At 40.0% G+C, this 21,559-nt stretch overlaps 1 protein-coding gene across 11 annotated transcripts in view; it reads left to right on the top strand.

The window, feature by feature from the left end:
* ppfia4 (PTPRF interacting protein alpha 4) overlaps positions 1-21,559 on the top strand; it is a 107,777-nt gene extending 86,218 nt beyond the window's left edge. For 3 of the 11 annotated variants that reach the window (XM_041782858.1, XM_041782866.1, XM_041782865.1), the window contains 19 exons: positions 518-609; positions 820-949; positions 1,372-1,568; positions 3,962-4,190; positions 4,272-4,307; positions 4,413-4,534; positions 4,733-4,845; positions 4,922-5,003; positions 5,127-5,208; positions 7,873-8,073; positions 8,623-8,685; positions 9,000-9,026; positions 11,282-11,457; positions 11,639-11,736; positions 12,362-12,537; positions 15,220-15,288; positions 15,375-15,561; positions 15,716-15,813; positions 20,045-21,559. In XM_041782858.1, the coding sequence (XP_041638792.1) occupies positions 518-609; positions 820-949; positions 1,372-1,568; positions 3,962-4,190; positions 4,272-4,307; positions 4,413-4,534; positions 4,733-4,845; positions 4,922-5,003; positions 5,127-5,208; positions 7,873-8,073; positions 8,623-8,685; positions 9,000-9,026; positions 11,282-11,457; positions 11,639-11,736; positions 12,362-12,537; positions 15,220-15,288; positions 15,375-15,561; positions 15,716-15,774 (2,139 nt within the window). In that variant the 3' untranslated portion in view covers positions 15,775-15,813; positions 20,045-21,559. The remainder of the gene's footprint in view (positions 1-517; positions 610-819; positions 950-1,371; positions 1,569-3,961; positions 4,191-4,271; positions 4,308-4,412; positions 4,535-4,732; positions 4,846-4,921; positions 5,004-5,126; positions 5,209-7,872; positions 8,074-8,622; positions 8,686-8,999; positions 9,027-11,281; positions 11,458-11,638; positions 11,737-12,361; positions 12,538-15,219; positions 15,289-15,374; positions 15,562-15,715; positions 15,814-20,044) is intronic. The other 8 variants (XM_041782860.1, XM_041782867.1, XM_041782863.1 and 5 more) reach the window with 8 other exon arrangements.

Below are 21,559 nucleotides of genomic sequence, written 5' to 3'. Positions count from 1 at the left end.
CATCAGTGTTGGAGTTATGTGTTACACAGCTATACTCTCAGATTTCTATCTGTTACCTTTGCCATCTAAAGAAAGTGGATTTAGAAGTGGTTATACTCTGCACCCTGCACGACACCAGTGCAAACAGGTTACTGGACACAAGTGGGAGCAGCAAGCCACAGGAGAAAACAAAAAGGACAGGGCAAACAGTTAAAATGAGGGAAGCACCTAAAGTCTAGAAGTAGGATAAGAAGTGACACACAAAAAAAGAGGTTAAAACATTAAATGAGAGGCACAAAAGCAAAGCAAACTCAGGATTATGACAGAGGGTCTCTTTATAAACAAGTTTTGAAAAGTATTAGTGTAATTATCAAGAGCCATATAGCACATAAGTGGGTGGTAGGTGAATCTTGTATGTTTGACTTTTACTCTCATAATTGCCTGTAAAGATGCAGAAATCATAGGTTTTGCTACTTTTCTACAGGTACACAAAAGGAATTCACTTCCCATAACGCCTTTCTCTTTCTCTCTTTCTTAGGAACGACTGATTGGAGAGATCGAGAAGTTGAGAAATGAGATTGACCACTTAAAACGCCGTAGCGGGGCTTTTGGAGATGGGACTCACCCGAGGTACGCAAAGCCTTAAACAGAGAAATGAATGGATAATCCTGGACAGATGAGTGGACACATCCTAATGGCCTCATTTATTCAAAAGGCATTTGGGGGTCACTCAGCATGGCTGCATAAGATGACCCATACTCAAAACACTTTCTCCTATACCCGCCTTCTAAAAATGTGTTTTTGTGTTATTGATAAAATGCTGTGTGTGTATGATCTCAGATCCCACCTTGGTAGCGCCAGCGACCTTCGTTTCTCCATGGTGGAGGGCCAGGACGGCCACTACAGCACAACTGTAATCAGAAGGGCACAAAAGGGTAGACTGTCAGCGCTACGCGATGACCCAAACAAGGTGACAACAAAATCCTTATCAGGGCAAAAAACAACCACAACATATCAGATACACATAGCATCCAGCAGGATGGCAGGTTTACAGATCACATAATCATGTGTCCGCTCTTCTAACCACGTGCAGCAAGTTCATGTCTGCTTTACTAATATGTGTCAGAGCTTGGCTGATGTTTGATCTTCTAACTCACCATTCTCTACTAACCTCTCTGTCTCTGGTTCACCTGCTGCCATGGACATGCTGTTTAATGTAAGTTCATCCATTTCTTCTCATAACCCGCTGACTACTTCGACAGTTCTCAGAGTGTATTTTTACATGTTTATGCTCATTCATATTTAATGCTTACTCTTCTGGAGCAAAACGCAATAGTTTAATTGAATTGTTTATACTTATGTTGAAATCATGCCTGCTGTTGTCACATCTAGGTGTGTGCGGTGTTCGAACAGGACTACCCATCTCTGCGCGGAAGCGTCAGTCACCTCCTGGGCAGCGACATCGAGGCAGAATCAGACCTGGATGATGATGTTAGCTCCGCCCTTCTTTCCCCCAGTGGCCAATCAGATGCTCAGACTCTCGCTCTCATGCTGCAGGAGCAGCTTGACGCTATCAATGAAGAGATAAGGTGCACATTAGACTACAGCACATGGCAGTTCTATGATCCCCGTGGGGAAACTGGGTCAGTGCAAAAGCAGCAAAAAACAGGACATAGATAAGAGGAGAACAAAGTGTTAAAGGTAATGCAACAAATTATTACAAGAAAGGGGGAGATACTACAGCAAATAAAAGGTACTGCTGCTGCTGCTTGTTAATGCAACACACAATGGCCTGTGGCCAGACTTGATGCACCACAACAGATAGTGGTGTTAGATGGAGAGATAGCATGTAGATAAGACTCTTGACTCTTAAATTTAGCTTCTTTCTGGAAGAGGATGCTGTTTATTGCAGTAAACAAGATCAGAATTTGATCATTTAGAATATGCTCACAGAGAAAAGATGCAAAAAATGCTGATTCAGCTGCAGGAAAGCCAGACTGTCTTTAACTAATAAAAGAGTGACTGTACTAGGAATGAAAATTGTAATACAGTTTCAGTGTCCATGTGTTATTTTTGTTGTAAATATTTTTAACTGTAAAATGACTTAAAAAGAAGACAAATATGAGCAAATATTTCCATATGATAACCTGAACATAAAAAATAATGAAGTAAGGCAGTGCCTATATATAGGCTGTACCCTTTGATTAATTTGATGAATATGTATGAATATAATCTGACTTTTTTGACAAAAAATACGATAAAAACCTCTTTATTGTCAAAGTGAAAACAGATTTCTACAAAATAATGCCAATTACACAAAACTATGTTAGGTAAAAAAAAGGACTGCCTGATATTTCCCCCCTTTAAAGTGACTGAGCTAATTCAACAGAGCTCCAGCCAACTGGTGCAAGTAGTTTCACACTTGGTGAAATATGGATCACCTGAGTGCAGTGAATGTGTGGCAAATGCTTTTAGTATAAAGACACCTGTGTCTGGAAGATCCAGTTACTGGTTAATTAGTACTCATGGCTACCATTACACCATGAAGTCAAAGGAACACTCCAAGCAACTCAGAGAAAACATTATTGAAAGTTATAAGTCAGGGGATGGATGCAAAAAAAATTCTAAGGCACTGAAAACCCCAGGAGTTCAAATAACTTTATTTGTATAGCACCTTTAATAATAGAGGTTTGCCAAGTGCTTTGACAATAAGCAGAAATACAAATAAAACAGAGCAACATCATAACACAAGCAAAGAACATAACAAGACAAAACTGCATCAACAGGGGAACCCATGAAAGATAAAGCCAGCAATGTAACATCATAATCATCCTAGTGGACCCATTACAGAGTCTGAAAACATGACAAGTTGGAAATACATTATGAATCCTTTATATATAAAATTCCAGAGTAAAATTAAAGAACAAGAATAAAAATAAAATTCAAAAACTAAAAACCCAGCATACTAAAAACCCAGAATAACCTAGACGAATCCAGGCAATGCAGAACCCAACTACATAAAAAGAGACCTAAGGACCAGAGATGTAAAATAAAATAATAGGAGGAGACAAAAAGGAATATGAATCAAAGCAGTAAGAAGTAGAATAAAAGCAATTGAAATGTGTAAAGATAAATGAGTCATAATACAAAAATTTGAAAACTAGTGGTAAAATATTAGTCATGATAAAATCATAATAACAATGTTATTCGGCTATCAGGACACAGCAGCATAAAGACGTTAAGAGAATAAAAGAGGAGGAGGGGGTAAAAGCTCTGAAAATGACTGGGAGAAGAGGAGAGATACGGTAGCAATAAGAAACAAGCAAGGTAACAATAAAAAGCAGAGATATAAAATAAAATAAAAATATGAAAATCCTGGAGGACAATCTTATTCAGTCTGTTAGGGAACTATGGCTTAGGAGAAGATTTTTCCAGCAAAACAATGAACTGAAGCATACAGAGTAAGCTACATAGAAATGGCTCAAAGTCCAGACCTCAATCCAATAGAGAATTTGAGCCTGGACTTGAAAACAGCTGTTATGTCCAATCCCAGTGCAACCTGACAGAGCTTGAAGAGCTTTGCGAAGAAGAATGGAGTAAAATTGCAGTGTCTGTATGTGCAAGCCTGATTGGGACCTAACCACACTGACTCAGTGCTATGATTGAAGCCAAAGGTGCATCGACTAAACTGACTGGAAGGGGGTGAATATTTTTGCAGTCACTTACTTTACATGACATATTTTAACAATAATTTATAGTAATTTGTTTTCATTTTGACATTAAAGACTTTTTTTCTTATTTTTTTTCATCAAAGCAAATTATATTGATCATTATTGATTTATAAAATCAATTAATGTGTAAACCATCCAAGGGGATGAATATTTTTAATGAAGCTATATTTTTTTTCCCAGGATGAATATAAAGGTTTATGCTCTTAATTGAAGGATTCAAAGATAGGCTGTGTCTTTTTTCATTTGTTCAGGATGATCCAGGTGGAGAGAGAGTCTGCAGACCTTCGCTCAGATGAGATAGAGTCTCGTGTAAACAGCGGCAGCATGGACGGACTTAATGTGACACTTCGACCCCGAGCCCTGCCCACCTCAGCCACCGCCCAATCCCTTGCTTCATCATCCTCGCCACCCACCAGCGGCCATTCCACACCTAAACACCACTCACGCAACACCAGCCACCATCTAGGCATCATGACTCTGGTCAGAAAGCACACACATGTTTTATCCATCATTGAAAGATGTGTAGTTGGTCAGACTGTGAATTTTTGTTGTTTTTTACAGCCAAGCGACTTGAGGAAACACCGCAGGAAAGTAGCAGTAAGTTTGCAAACAAAACTAAACATTCATGTCACCTTATTGCCATCTTTTTGTCAGATTGGAGCAATTAGTTTTGAAGCTGAGTTTATTTCTTGACCTTTCTAGTCTCCAGTGGAAGTGGACAAAGCTACCATTAAGTGTGAGACGTCGCCCCCATCATCCCCACGCAGTTTACGGCTGGAGACCAATTTTGCCCAGTTTACAGGCAGTCTAGAGGATGGCCGAGGGTAAATACACACAAAACCACAGTTACACACACAGCAGTGTGATAAATCAGCATGTGTACAGATTTGCTGTACTTGCAACAAGTTTGCAGTATCCCAAAAGAAAAAAAATGCCAAGCAATATGCTTACTTTGCTTATTAATATTTCACAATAGAACACAATACTATAAATTTAGGAGTGACATAAATTTCTCATTGCAGTAAGCAGAAGAGAGGCATCAAGTCATCTATCGGACGATTCTTTGGGAAGAAGGAGAAGGGCAGAATGGAGCAGACCGTAGGCAGGGAAGGACAGACTCTACCTGCCTTAACAGGTACTCTACAGACCACACTATGTCTTACAGTGGGATTAAGAAATATAGATTCAAATTATTTGGTTGTGCTTTTCAGACTTTGAGATGGGCATCGGTGACACCATGACTCTGGGAAAACTAGGCACTCAGGCTGAGAGGGACCGCAGGATGAAGAAAAAGTAAAACATCCTCTTTGTCTTTGAAATTCTCCTTTTTTTCCTTTTTATTTTGTAACTTCAGTCTAAATCTTGCTTTGCTTGCTATTTCTTGCACCATTCAGCATTTTCTTGTATGTTTTTTAGACATGAACTTCTGGAAGAAGCCAGAAAAAGAGGTATGCCGTTTGCCCAGTGGGATGGACCGACTGTTGTCTCCTGGCTAGAGGTATATCATCTACTTTTATGTACAAATCAAAAATGCCCTTCCCAGCATCTTTCTGTCTTCATATTGATTGAATGATGACTCTTAAAAACTGGAAATGTTTTTGCATTTTAGCACTTCTACGTCAATGGTTTTCTTTGAAAACGTCCTCAGTTAGATGCCACAAATTAGTTCTGTTCTAAACAAAGACTTTTGCGATTTTAACATTAATTTCTATCACAATTACAAGATTTCTTGAAGTGTTTCACTTTTGAATTTTAAAGTCTTTTCACATCTTAGAAATTGTGTTAGCTAACAAATGGCTAAGTAGGACAACAGAGTTTGTTAAGGGCATTAAACGTCATCATGCCAACTGTGTATACCCATCTTTTAGTCCACCTTTCACCCATGATGGGTCAAACTACTCCAAATCAAAGTTAAAAAATTGTTGGTCACACTAGGAGAAAGTCTTTTACAGAAGCGGCGAAAGCGTGAAATAAAAGTTGTAATCATAGTGGTGGTAACATTTAAAACACTCAACTGTAGTGTAGTTTCTTTATGGCCAAACATTTGCTCTTCACTTTTGCAGATTGGGTTTAAGCTAAAAAAATATAAGTAGTGGTCTGTTTCCACACAGAGCTTAATCTCAGCAATATTTTAAAAGCTGCCTAGACCTGGTCTTAAAATATGTCATCCTCACCTGTGAGTATAAACATGTTTGTATATATATGTACAGTCATTTGCATATATTTTAGGCATGTAGGGCACTCAGGATTCATCATGGGGCTCAATATGCCACAACCCAGGGCTGGAGAGTGAGGGCCCTCTGAGTCAAGCTCGACAAATGTTGAATCACATGTGTCACTCAGTAGCCAAGGTCAAGCTCAACAGCATCTCATTTGTCCGGGCCTTTCCACCCCTGGTAATAAACCTGGAGACTGCTAGTGGTTTTCAGGCCCTTGTGACGTCCACAGCAGCTTGCAGCAACCCTACTACCAGCCCACATGGCACTCAGGCCCTGCTTACTCACCACATCCACCCTTTCCTCCGTCCTAAAGATGTGGACTCTTCAACAGATTATTTCCCCTGCCTCGGGTAATGTGCAAAGACATCCAGAGCTGACATGGGTTTTGTCAATACTCCAGCCTACTCGCTACACCTACACCATCCTGCAAACTCCGTTTTTAGCCCAAGCATGCCTAAAACGTATGCACAGTGCTGAATATCAAAAGGTAAAAATGGATACGTATAAGCAGTACATTTGTTGACAACATCCATGAAATATGTAAACTGATTTGATATCAAACTTAGATATCATATCTCTGTCCCCCTAAATCCACACGTTCTTGTTTTTAAAATTTTTTTAAAATTTTTATTTATTTATGGGGTTTTTTTGCCTTTCTCTGTTGTCAGGTAGTGCTGTTTTTTTGTTTTTTGTTTTTTTTTTAGTACATTTTTTTCCCATTAATTTTTTCAAAAATTTGTTAAGTTAAATGAAATGTAGTAAACTTTTAAAAAATGCTTCATTACGGCAGCACAATATAAAAATCTATTTATTTATAATGCTCCCTCAAAACCAGAATTACAAGGTGTCATATGGACAGACATTGTTATTCCATGGTTAAAGAAACAAACAGACAAAGCCAGTTACATTTATATGTTAAAGTAACTGAATGAACAGCTGTAAAAAATTGCACTGGAATAGTGACATTCTGAGATAAACATGAAACAATACTAACATTAAAAACATTTAAAAAATATATATAAATAGCCTATGGCTAAAATATGCTTTGTGATATACAAACAAGCTTTAGCCAGCATTGCTGTTCATGAATGCTCCTTTCCTGCACGTCATACCCTACTCTTTGATTCCTTTTTCTGCCTCTATCCATTACCCTGTCTCTATGATAAAGGCACAGGAAGCACAAAACTATTTTTGTTTATAAAATACTATTGTAATGCACATTTGCATATTGCGCACAAGCTCAGTTTTAGTGTCATCCCAGATAATAAATTATTAAACAGTGATCAGATGCTTAAGATGACACAAAAGAAGTTGTGGCTGACCATTCAGGATTTTAAAAAATGCAACAAAGTCTCATAATCCATTTTTAAGACTTGCTGGTAACAGGCAAGAATATGTTAAATGTTGAGTAATGTTCTTGCTTCTGGAAGGAGGTAAAACCAGAGCATCAATATTTAGGATTAACTGTAACCCATGAATGCTTTCCTTATGGACACCAGAGTAGTGTGTTGTAATAAAGTTTGGAGGTTATGAATGTGTGGATGACCTTTGATGAATCTGAAAAAACTAAAGGGTCTATCTTTACAAATCAATTCAAGCTGATTCCAACATGACTAAGCAAGTTCAGAGAGCTGGGTGCTAAAGGAAAGACAGAGTCAAAACCACTCCAACGTCTCTGGCTTCTTCTTGAACATGAATGAGTAAGGAGTCCAAACCTGGAGTAAGATGAATGATACCATTTCAAGGACTGGAGGAGTCAAGTCATTCAGACTAGGAACGTTTTTAATATCCAGAATCCGATGCCTTTTCAACTCCAGTTGATATTTACTATAATTATGAGACAGATAATTAAAGGATTATCTGCAGGCCCTTCCCCATCTTCCCATCTGACCGTTTATGGTGACAATAATGTTGACGATGAACATTTTGACGACTCTCCCCAGCTGTGGGTGGGCATGCCGGCGTGGTATGTGGCAGCTTGTCGTGCCAATGTGAAGAGTGGAGCCATCATGTCAGCTCTGTCGGACACCGAGATCCAGCGTGAGATTGGCATTAGTAACCCTTTGCACCGACTCAAGCTACGCCTGGCCATTCAGGAGATGGTCTCTCTCACCAGCCCGTCTGCACCGCTCACCTCTAGAACGGTAAAATATACAACAAACACACTTTTAATTGAAACCCTAGCTTCATGCATGTTACTATATTTACACAAATATCAGATCTATCTATAAGCCCAGGATTAGACACAAAAAGGATTCAGAATTGTGAACACATGAACACATTAACCCACACAGAGCACTTAGAATGTTTTCCACTATTAGGCTGAACGTTCACTCTGCACCCTGAGGTGTTGTCTCCTTACTCTCTTTTATTTTTGCTCTCCTGTTCAGACCTCAGTGGAGGTTCAGTGTCTACCTTCGACTGAGGTTAACTTGCCCTTTTCTGCTGTTATGAATTGCATGGGGTTCTGTGGGAAACGCCACACAAACAGAGCCAGATTTAGCCATAAGCTACCTGCGTGAATACACTCCCTCCCTTGGCATCACTCAACACGATGTTTGTCTGTGTGTGTTTGTCTGGGTCTGTGTGTGTCTATGGGGGGATGCTATCTGTAAAAATATACTCGAGTGTATTCTTTGGTGTGTTATTGTATGTGTGCGTGCTCTGTGTGTGTGTTTTTGTCCTCCGAGCAGTCCTCCGGAAATGTGTGGGTGACTCATGAAGAGATGGAGAACCTGGCTTCCTCCACTAAAGCGGTCAGTACCATCTGGGTGCTCCCTCTCCCTTTCACCCCCACCAAACAACACTCGCTCACACTCACACTGTCCCCACCGTGACACACATATGTCAGATTCCCACTACATCACACACTAATGCTTTTATGCTCGCTTGCTGTTTCTATATGTGTTGGATCTAAGTGATATAATCATGGGATCTTTGTACCTTCTTTAAAGGTTTACTGCATAGTTTGAAGAGCTCTATATGTGTTTGTGAATGTGCAACATGTGTGTCTCTTGTTGCCCCCTGTCTCTCTAACCTTGTAAATTGTCTCTGCCATGCTGCCATTCAGGAGAATGAGGAGGGCAGCTGGGCACAGGTGAGGTTGCTGATCTGCTAACATCTGTCTGCACACATTCTCAAACATTAGAGACATTAACACAAACACAAAAATGTCCATAATAGAGGCCAATTTACCTTAAAGACAAGTACATCAGAAAAACATACAAAAAATGGAATAACCTTTTAATTCTGAGGCTAATACTAGAAAAACAACTTGAAAATCATCACTGTTGTCATGAGGTTAAACTGAACTTTTTATCAATAGTCATGTTACACCAAACAAGTTAAAGCTCTTTTCTCAATAATATTTACAGTCTGCCTTATACAAACAAGCTTTTGCTAACTGTGTTTCATCTGCAAAGCTCTAACCAGAAAGAGTGGCCTGCTTTAAAAACTAAATAGGCAACATTCTGATTATTATTACAGCAGAAATGTGACATCACAATGCCTGTCCCAGCTTTGACAGAAAAAGAAACATGTAACTTACTGGATACCAGTACTACATGCAGTGTCTATAAAAAGTATTACCCCCTTTAATGTTTTACCCCTTAATTGATTTTATAAATCAATCATGATCAATATACAATATAACATCTGGACAGTTTACTCCATTCTTTCCAAATCTGCTCAAGCTTTGTCAGGTTGCACAGAGATTGGGTGTGAACAACCCATTTCAAGTCAAGACACAAATTCTCTATTGGACTGAGGTCTGGGCTTTGACTCGGCCACTCCAGAACATTCACCTTGTTGTCTGTAAAGCATTTCTATGTATGCTTTAGCTCATTGTTTTGCTGGAAAATAAATCTTCTCCCAAGCCGTAGATCTCTTGCAGACTGAATAAGATTGTTCTCTAGGATTTGCCTCATTCAATTTACCCTCTACTTTTGCAAGCCTTCCAGGACTGGCTGCAGAGAAGCATCCCCACAGCATGATGCTGCCACCACCATGCTTCACAATGAAAATTGTGTGTTTGTGGTGATGTGCAGTGTTCACATAGTGTCTTGTCTGATGGCCAAAAAGGATCAATTTGGTCTCATTAGACCAAAGAACTTTCTTCCAATTGACCATGGAGCCTCCCACATGCCTTTTGGTGAAATATAGCTAAGATTTGATAGAAGTTTTCTTCAACAGTGGCTTTCTCTTTCCTTTCTCTCTCCTTCAGAGTAGTCATAGGTGTCTTGGGGGCCTCTCTCACTAGTCTCCTTCTTGCACGGTCACTCAGTTTGTGAGGACAGTCTGATCCAGGCAGATTTACGCATGTGCCATATTCCTTCCATTTTTTGATGATAGATCTAACTGAACTCCAGGGATGTCCAGTGCCTTGGAAATGTTTTCCCATCCATTCCCTGACTTATTCTTTTCAATAACCTTTTTTCTGAGATGGTTGGAGTGTTCTTTTGTCTTCATGGTGTAATGGTAGCCAGGAATACTGCTCAACCAGTGACTGGACCTTCCAGACACAGGTGTCTTTATACTACAATCATTTGAGACACATTTGCTTCACTCAGGTGATCCCCATTTCACAAATTGGGAGAATACTAGCACCAATTGGCTGGATTTCTGCTGAATTAGGACAGTCACTTTAGGGGGTGAATATTAATGCACTCTCTTATTTTACATTTCTCATGATAAACAGTCACATATTGAGAAGAATTAACACAAAGTACATCATGCCCTCTATTGTTGCCCTTTGTTAAGTGTGTCACGTTCTTTTATCGTTATTGGATTTATCAGCAGGTTACACTCTCACACTTTTATGATGTGACATGATCACATAACTGGTACGGCTATCACAATCCAGCTTACACCTCTGACTTAAATGTAAGGGCCGTGTTTAAGCTCTTCATAATGGAATGATATGGACAAATTTAGTTTTTTTTTTAGCTTCATTGAATTCATTGAACCCTAACCCTTAGTTTTTTTTTCCCTGCACTGTTTTTATCTCCGTCCAAGAAAAGCTCAGGTGTATCTCAGACTATTGAAGATGACTTAGCACAGTTACATCCTTTTAAGAACTAACAATGCAGATGCAAAATATTAGGGCATGGGCCTGAAACCTAAAATCAAGCCAGTTTTTAATGATTTAAGTCAAAATTGTGCTTTTACTGATAAAAAAATTGCAAGACACCTTTGACATTTAATAATAAGAAATGGCAGATATTATATTAGTATTTACATTATTGCAAATTGCAGCAGCTTGGCATACTGCTTATTTCTTGTTCTTACATACAATCCTCCCACAAGGTTTTTCTGTTGCAAAAATGAGTAACAATATGTCCTCTTCATTTCCAGACATTGGCATATGGCGACATGAATCATGAGTGGATTGGAAACGAGTGGCTGCCCAGCCTCGGTCTGCCTCAGTATCGCTCTTACTTCATGGAGTGTTTGGTGGATGCACGCATGCTTGATCACCTGACCAAGAAGGACCTGAGAAGCCACCTCAAGATGGTGGACAGCTTCCATAGGTGTGCATCTAGTGGCATCACCTTCACTGCACCATCAGCCCCTGCTGCCTTTTGCTTACTGCACACATTAACTATGTAGATGAGAAGGCTAATGATGCATGTGTGCTTTTCTGTATATGTGTGTTTGTTTTTCATGTTTGTGTGTGTGGTGGGCGTCTCTTTCTGTGTATGTGTGTACCAGGGCTAGTCTGCAGTACGGGATTATGTGCTTGAAGAGACTCAATTATGACAGGAAAGACCTGGAGCGCCGGAGAGAGGACAGCCAGCACGACATGAAAGGTACACTTCACACACAACCTGATACTCACATAGATAAAAGTACATGCACACTAGTTTAATAGCATAAACACAGCCGCGGTCTGGTCAGGCCGTAGTACCACCTAGTGGTTTGGCCTTATACTGTCAGTTGAAGGCACTGAAACAGCTGCACCTCAGACTGCCCAATAGCCAAGTAAGGCAGGCCTGCAGTCTTCTGATCCAGAGCTCTACATACCAAGGATAGTCCACACACACAAACAGGCACACAAAAACTTAGATCTAGCAAGCCCTCTCGCCCTTTTGACCTTGAGTTCTGCACATGAACTTGACTCAGCTGTCTTGTCAAATCACAAGCTTGCTCTGTTTATATACACACGCACTCAGACACGCATGCACTGACACACTGCTGTTCCAACTTGGAAAGCTGGCTGACAGCTGCGTTTTAAATGAACAAAGGGCGTGTGCCATTGAGTTGACACTATGTGGACATGCACATTATCTCTTTATCTCTGTCTTTTCTTACTTTTCTCTTCCACCTCTCTTTCCCGAATTCAAGTTAACTCTCATTTGCTGTTCAATTTTTATTGAAACTCTACATAACACATACTTGAGTCCTGTTAATCTGAGTCCCGCTCTTCTGATTTAGATGTATTGGTGTGGACCAATGAGCAGGTGATCCACTGGGTCCTGTCCATTGGTTTGAGGGAGTACAGTGGCAACCTGTTGGAGAGCGGTGTCCATGGAGCGCTCATCGCTCTGGATGAGACCTTTGACTACAGCAGCCTAGCACTCATCCTACAGATCCCTATGCAGAACACACAGGTGGTTATAGAGTCAAACTTGACTGTTTAAATACACAGCAACTGCTTTACTCTAGTCATTACAATCAGGGTGGGAAGTTCAGATAATGAAATAACACTTTTCTATCCCCTTTGCATTACCTTTACACGTTTATAGTAACTATTACATTAGCTATCATTAGTTAACCAGAGGTGGAAAATGTACCAGATTATTGTACTCAAGTAAAAGTACAGTTTCTCTGGTTAAAATGTACTTAAGTGTAAGTTAATGTACTGCTCTATAAATGTACTCAAGTAAAAGTAAAAAGTATTAACTCATAACTCATATAGAGTTATTTTAACCTTGTAAATGTGTCTATTGGTCCACACTACAAAGAGTTAAACTAACTTTTGAATGTTGAAGATATTTTGGGATGTATGTCTCCTTTTGTCAAGAACAAAGCAGAGAATCAACTGCATATTAAGGCAGTGAATACTGATGAAAAATATACACGGTTCATCTTTTACCTAAAGTCACAGGCACAAACTCTAACCCAATGGATAACTTCACTCATGGTGCAAATGTGTCTCACATCAAAAACAACAACAATCCACCAGAAAGGTGGGCAAAAGAATCCCAGCAGGGATTACTGTACAACAGGCAACATCTAACCACAACTAAACACATCTACAACACATCTAAACACTCTGCCCAAGGGCATGATGGGGTACTCCGCCCTCATATCCCCCAGATTAACAATATATTTGCTTGTTACAGAGCCCAACAGTTCCCATCCACTGTTTCAGTAGCCCTGGTTCCAGGAGGAAAATTCCCCAATCCCACATTTCATAAAATTCTGATTGCAACACTTGTTATGTATGAACCAAGCTAACCGGCTACCTGACTAGGAACTACTTATCCCACAATCCACTGCAAGTCATTTTTTATGTTGCTCAGGATAGTTTTTCAAACTTTCAAACCAAAATGTACCCTTTTCTGACATTTATGTTTACTGCAGTGTTAACCAATCAATAATGTCTTTGTTACCCTTTAAGATTGTAGGTATTTTAGTTATCTTTGGATGGGATTGTGAATACACTATTTTTTTCCTTAAAAAGAATTTGCTAAGCCTTACTTGGATACTTTCAAATATAATACAAATAATCAAATCCTCTATGGAGAAAATTAACGGGAATTTTACGTCTGGAACCAAACTGCTGAGTCCCATTTGTACCTCTGGCAAGTCAACCATTTGCTGATGTCTATCTGAGTTAGTTTGCACTATTGACCAAGGATGTATGCCTTTTTTTTTTTTTTTAATCCTATTCGTTTACAGTATTAACCGAGAAAGACAGCTAGAAGGTGATTAAGCACTGATAATAGCTGTTTTAAAGTGGCATGTTAGTCATCAGTAATTTTTGAACTGGAAATATGGCCCAATTTCTATGTAGACTTTTACAATTTTCCCATTTTTAGTAGCTGATCGATAGACTAAGCTATGTATTCATAACGGTTTGTTAGATTTTCTACATTTGAAGGACTAGTTAAGTGGTAATACAGCAGTACTGGGGCAAATCAGTGACTGTAATTGGTCACTTAACTACCAGTTTCATTTACAAACTCCTGTTATGAAAAAAAGATCATTACATTCTTGCTGTATGGGTTTTTTTTTCCAATTTTGCATAATTTTTCTGTTTTCTTAAAAAAATCATATCTTGGCTTTTATATCAAATGGTTAATACTTTACTGCAAAGTAAAGATGGTCCCAAAAAAAGAAAAATGCAAACTGTTTCAACAGCTTTTGTCAAACTACTCATCAAGAGGTTACACTAAAAATGGGTAAGACGCCTATGGGCTTATGAGGAAGATCATTACACTGTGAGCCTTCTGCATTGTAAATGGGCAAAGGCCCATGGTAAATGTAATATTGTTATAAGGCCACCATAATGCAGAGTTAAGGATTGAGATCAAGGAGAGATTAAGTCTTGTCAGATAATAAACTTTTATTCCAGGTCCAGAAACAGCTTTTTTTTTCCTCTCTTGCGTTGCAAATGAGAATTTGGATCAATGAGTAGAAAATAAGGCTTTTGACAGTTAGTAGGCTTTTGGAAAATTTAATCTATCAGATTAGACTATGTAAATCCTTAGCTGGTACATCCCTTAGGAGAACTTTATTTTTGATTTCTTCAGAGAAATATGGTAGCCACGTTTAAATAAGGAATTGAGTGAAATGATTAAAATGGGTGGGAGTCATCACTTACATACTTTTTAATTAAGATCGTAGGCTTTTGGCAGGCCTTTTGGCCTCTCTACAACCATGAAATTTTGCACTGATTTATTTTTAAATGCCACATTAGTTTGAGTGCTACCAGCGCTGCCTTCAAATGCCAGCTACATGCTGCCAACATGTGCTACTGCCTCAGATTCTTTATCAGTTGTATTTTAATCAAAAGGGCTCTGTTGTTCCCACTCAGAATCCACTTAAAATAATTTCCTGGGCACCAGTTTCAGCATAGACTGCATGCCCACAGTTTAATATTCACAGGTGAACAAAACATGAAGGTTACTTCTATTATCAGAGGAATTATTTGTAACGCTTCGGGTACTTTGAGAGCTTTATTGACGTTTTTTTCATCTGCTCCTGTAAATATCAAACCCTTAATTGTCGGCAGCTTCATTGAGTCTCTTTCTGATAGGATTTGTGCGTGCTGTTTTTTTTTCCAGGCACGGCAGGTTCTGGAGAGGGAATTTAACAACTTGTTAGCCTTGGGGACAGACCGTCGACTAGAAGAGGTGACTTCTCAAGCTGCTGCATTGATCTAATACATTGTCAGTGGAAAGGAGCCAATTATCTGACCTGGCTTTTTCTGTCCCTGTAGAGTGGAGATGATAAGTCCTTTCGACGCTCTCCATCTTGGCGAAAGCGGTTTCGGGCACGTGAGGGAGGGGCAGGGCTTGGCATGATGGCAGGTTCCATGGAAACGTTGCCTGCTGGCTTCCGCATGCCCTCCATGTCCATGCCGCCCTCTGTGAATTTGATGCCCAAGAAACAGCTCCAGCCTGAAGGTTTGTTACATTACTAATATAACTCCTCTGCCACTGCTAATGTGTTTTTCTGCTTATTGTTGTGCTTCTCTCTGGTTGTCCTGACTAACTAACTAACTGCTGTGCTGTCTTTGTCCTGCTGGGCCGGTTTCACGCTCTGTCACATCCTCTCAAGCTCCTCCCCCGGCCCCCCCGAGACTTGACCCCTCGGCTGTGCGGACCTATTCATGCTAACTTCTTTCTGCTAACTAACAGGAGCGCTAATGCTAACAGGTAAGCTGACAAAGTGCTGCCTGCAATTGCTGAACTTACACTTTTGCAAGCTTTAAAACTAGCACTGTGCTAGCTATGTGGCATGAAACAAGAATGTGGAATTGCATTTACTTTAAGACTACTTTGCTGATCTTCTTTTATTTATATCAAGGCGATGCCAGCCTTTAAAGGTCACAAATTATGCAAAATACACTTTTTCAGGTTTTTCTAACAAATATGTGTGCTCCTGGCCTGTCCACAATTCCCCCAAGAATCAGAAAAATCCATTCCGTCCCCCCTCTCTTTCTCCACCTTTCAGAAATGTGTGCTGAAACAAGCCGTTCTCAGACTTTCCCCTCATTATGTCACGTGGGGGGCATAAACTGTAGAAAGAATTGGACAAACCCCGTGTGATGTCAGTCGTCTGCTTACAATGGGTGGACTCAAATGGCTTTTGAAGCCAATCCGTGAAGGCTTCCATATTGAAATCGCGGTCTCAACCGAACTTTGGATCAACCTAACGGCCCGCCCATTAAGCGCGACTTCCTGTCAGCCTGCTAGCTAGCATTCTGGTTGACAGAAACAGAGCCTCTGCCTGCCGAGCTATCTGTCAGTCAAATGAGATGGGCCAATCAGCTTTCATCCTGTATATAATCGATCGTGGTACAAAAAATTCACCCCCCGTAAAGTGGGAGCACAATAAGACACTAGCTAATAAGACACGTTTGGTGTTTTGAACCAAGCTGTAAACCAGTTTATTTTGTGTGTCAAAACTGGCTGTTTAACATGTGTGCAGACGGGACTTCTGGTGTTCCTGCAGCCAGCCTCAAGTGGACACTCGCGGTATAGCAATTTTTTGCACTTCCGCATTGGCTTCATTTTTCAGGACCAGAGGTTGCCACTTGGTGGGGATTTAGCACTGGCCCCAGGTTCAGTCCTCCCCACTTGGAAGAAAGCTCCACCCTACTCTCCTGATCTTCCTTTCAGCTTTCATCTGAGAGGAAGATCGGGAGAGCCACATCCATTAAGCCATATCCATTTCCTGAGAGGGTTGGAGTCAGACACCTCAGCAACATTTAAAGCTGCAGACACAGAAACAGCTTGTTCTGAGCAGGGCTGAAACAGAGGGGGTTTTAGACATGCAACAATGCAATACTTGAGTGTTTTTTCAGAAACAAACTTCACAGGCATGGTTTGGGGACCTCTGAGACCAATATAAACTTGTCTTAAAGAGGTAAAGTATGTGACCTTTAAGCTAGCAGCTACAACCTACTCAGGTTATTGTGGGTCATTGCTGACCTCAGTCTTAAAGACAGTATTATAAGAGCCTGCATAAAACATGAACCCTTTCATAGTGATGTCACCAAAAGCTGTTATGAAGCCCATATTGAAAAGGCTGAACACTTATTTTCTGCTTACTGAGAAGCCTGTTAACATGTGAAGTTGAAGTGGGCCAAATTGATGTACTGGTTTCTGAAATACACCTGTCTATTTTTCCTAGCTCATCATCTAGCTAGTATATTCCTAACAACAAAAACATCGCCAAAAGAGCCAACAGTCAAAGGTTCAATAACAGTACAACTCACATCATGGCAAACAGTAATTAGCTGTCTGATGACAGACATGGAGTCTGTCCAATCCATCAGCTTTGCTAACTTAGCATAAATAAGCCTGTAGTCTGGTTGCACTCACATATTTTTGCTATTGTAAAGAATTACGAAGAAACCACTTCAACCAACAACTAAGTCAAAATAATTAGGGATGCACAATATCAGATTTTTTGTCAATACTTGTTATGCCAGTATTTCCAAACTCATTTTACCAATACAGATACTGATAAATACCCACCTTTTATTGAAAAGAACACCAAGTGTCATGTGCTAAGAGAGGCTGAGTCAAGCAGAGCAGAGAGAGGAGCAGCGAAGTCTGGTAGTTGTTTTAGACTTGGGGCTCCACTCAAAATGTTCAGGGCCCTCTTAAGTGTGTGGGGCCTGACGGATATTAAACTTAATCTAATATCTAACACTACTCATGGTCTCATCATGGTCTGATCTTTTATGAAGATACGCCTGGGAACTTAAATCATTTTTATTTAATATTGCATACAATGTGTCTGAATTTACAGTTGGAAATAAATGCCATACTTGCCCCTATTTGAGCATTATTATTAAGCCATATTTTGAAAGTTTAACTATTTGGGAAATTTTAATGAACCTACAGGAGGAACAAATGGATTTTGGACTGTGTTTCATGGATAAGCGGGGAAGATTATGAACACAATAATGATGATTTTCAGCATTTTTTTAGGTATTGTTTACAATTATTATAACAGAATAACAACAGCTTTATTTTTTGACACAGTCATGGTTGAAGGTATTGGCAACCCTGGAATTTTTCCAGAAAATTCACCATCTCTCCCAGAATTGTTGCAATTACAAATGTTTTTGGTATACATGTGTTTATTGCCTTTACGTGCATTGGAGCAACACAAAAAATCGGAAGAAAAAAGACAACGTTGGCATCATTTGACAAAAAACTAAAAAAAATGGGCCGGGCAAAATTATTGGTATCCTAAACTTAATATCTGGTTGCACACCCTTGGGAAAAAAATAATTGAAACCAATCCCTTCCTATAACCATCAACAAGCTTCTTACACCACCACTCTTCTTTTGCAAACTGCTTAAGGTCTCTCAGATTTGAAGAGTATACTTGCAACAGCAGTTTTAAGATCTCTTCATAGGTGTTCAATGGGATTTAGATCCAGACTCATTGCTGGCCACTTCAGAACCCTCCAGCGCTTTGTCTCCAACCATTTCTTAGTGCTTTTTGAGGTATGTTTGGGGTCATTGTCCTGCTGGAACACCCATGACCTCTGATGCAGACCCAGCTTCCTGACACTAGGCCCTACATTGCGGCCCAAAATTTTTTGATAGTCTCCAGATTTTATGATTCCTTGCACACAGTCAAGGCACCCAGTGCCAGAGGCAACAAAACAACTCCTAAACATCCTTGAACCTCCACCACGTTTGGCTGTATTATGATGTAGAATGATGTGCTTTTCCAAAAAGCTCTACCTTAGTCTCATCTGTCCACAGAATGTTCTCCCAGAAGAATTGAGGCTTGCTCAGGTACATTTTTAAAAACTCCAGTCATGCTTTTTTATGTCTCTGTATCAGCAGTGGGGTTCTCCTCGGTCTCCTGCCATAGCGCTTCATCTCATTCAGATTACAACGTATGGTCCGAGCAGACACTTTTGCACCCTGAGTCTGCAGGACAGCCTGAATTTGTGTTTGAATTTGACTGAGGATGTTTATCCACCATTCCAACTATCCTGTGTTGCATTCTTTTTCAATTTTTCTCTTCCATCCACATCCAGGGAAATTAGCTACAGTTCCATGGGTTATAAACTTCTTGATTATTTTACGCACAGTGGACAAAGGAATTTCCAGATCTCTGGAGATGGTCTTGAAACCTTGAGACTGTTCATATTGTTCCACAATTTTGCTTCCTAAGTCCTCAGACAATTCTGGGCTCTTCTTTCTCTTCTCCATGCTTGGTGTAACACACAGGCACACAACACAAAGGTTGAGTCAACTTTTATATATTCTAACTGGCTTCAGGTGTGATTTCTATAGTGCCAGCCCCTGTTACTGCCACAGGTGAGTTTAAATGAGCATCACATGCTTGAAATAAAATGATTTACCCACAGTTTTAAAAGGGTGCCAATAATTTTGTCCAGCCCATTTTTTGAGTTTTGTGTAAAATTATGTCAATTTTGTCTTTTTTCTTCTGATTTTTTGTATTGTTCCAATGCATATAAAGGAAATAAACATGTTAAGACCAAAAAAATTTGTAATTGCAACAACTTCTGGAAGAATTGGTGAATTTTCTGGAAAAATTCCAGGGTTGCCAATACTTTCGTCCATGACTGTAGGTAATTTAATTTTCATGTGTAAATTGATACAGCTGATGTTTGATAATGATACAGGGGTATGGCTTTGCTAAAAATGTACAGCCACTGAGTTTTAGCCCTAGTTTTTTTCATTATTAATTCATATTTTCATAGGAAGGAAAAGTGCTCTCTGTTGTATTGTTTCAAAGTACCTTTCCTGTTCACAAAGCATCCTACTGAACATCCTACTTGTTTCATTTAAAGATAAAGGGTTTGAGCAGGAATTAAGAGTTTTTACTGTTTTCTCACTGTGAAAGAGAATCAACTCTTCCTCTTTTTTTTTCTACTCTCTCTTCCAGTGCATTCTCATTACCTATACGGACATATGCTTGCGGCCTTTTGAGAGTGATATGCCAAATCTGGAGAGGGAGTCCTGGGTGCCACTGGGTGGGGGTGCTCTTCGCCCCTATGCTACCCAGCCTTACCTCCCACCTTTCACCTCTCACCTCTCCTTCGGACATGTGCAATACAGAGGCCAACTCTGACTTTTGAACTCTTGAGAGTGCTCGTTGGCTGCACTCGCTGCTGTAAAGGAGACTCGTCCCTGTCTCTCCCAGTTTACCCCAGTGCTCCCAGTAGCCTTGTTGTTGTGGTGTTGTGCTCCTGCTCCCTTGGTCTCAGCTGTGGGTTCTTGTCCTGGTTCTAATCTCTCAACATGGCCAAGTCCAAACCAATAATCCTGTGTTATCACCTCTAAGGCAACCAGAGTTGTTTAGTGTAAAAAAGACTAGAAATGGTGGTAACAGGCCATTTGTTTGAACTTGGGAATGATGAATACTTGTATAAAAGGCAGATCCCACTGCACATGCCCCTCTACCGGTTATGCAAGGTATTACTCATTAATCGTCTCTGTACATAAAATGGATGACTTATGTTTTTTATAGAAATATTATATATATATATTGGAAATATCTATGGAAAATAATATAATATCATTGCTGTATGAAACCCAATGCCCTGTATTCGATAGTGACTGTTCTCTCTCTCTCTTCCTCTTTCTTTCTCTTTCTCTCTGTGTCGGACCTTTGTGTGTCTTTTGCCGTATGCCGTAAGTGTGTGACTTGTTAGTGGGAGGGGGTGTGTTTCTACAAGGACTCTTCACAGGTTCATGGGTCCAATTTCAGACTTCTCTCTTTGCCTCTTCTTCTCTTTCTTTCCTTTTCCCCTCATTCTCATCCTCTTTTGACACTATGTAGCTGTTACCTCTCCTCTCTTTTCGCCTCTCTCGCCTTCAGTATGACACTATGTAGCCTAGAATAGAGAGAATCCTTTAATATGAAGAGTGTGTGCGCGCGTGCGTGTTGAGTATGAAAGTCCGACCCCAGCCATGTGACCATGACTTTCTCCTGTGGATGGGTAGTGTGAACACTGTAGCTCCTCTCTGTTGATTCCCTTCTTTCTCTCAAATCAAACTGTAAACTGCTGCTCAACATCAGCCAATGATAAACACTCAATACTGCTCAGAGTGACGGACTCTGCCGCCTCCCTTTTAGTTGCCATTGAGACGTGCCAGTGAGCAGTCAGTCCTCTTGGCTGACCAACTCCTCATCCAATGAGAACACAGTGAAGAACCAGTGAAAAGCTGGATGGGTGGTGTACAATCTTATATTTTCTTTATCTTTATTTATTTTACAGTTTTTTCCAAGGTGTCTAAGGTGTAACGTGCTATGTGGCAGCTATGAGTACTGTGTCTTTATTCCAGGTGTGAAACAATGCTGACAAATCAAGATTTTATTATTTGGCTATTTAAAAAAAGTGAACTGTATTTATGACACTATATAGACATAAGTAAAGCTGTTTTTTAAAGATTTGGA

The sequence above is a fragment of the Cheilinus undulatus genome, linkage group 3 (assembly GCF_018320785.1).
Source record: "Cheilinus undulatus linkage group 3, ASM1832078v1, whole genome shotgun sequence".
NCBI classification, from domain to species: Eukaryota; Metazoa; Chordata; class Actinopteri; order Labriformes; family Labridae; genus Cheilinus; species Cheilinus undulatus.
This window is presented reverse-complemented; position numbering and strand designations above follow the sequence as displayed.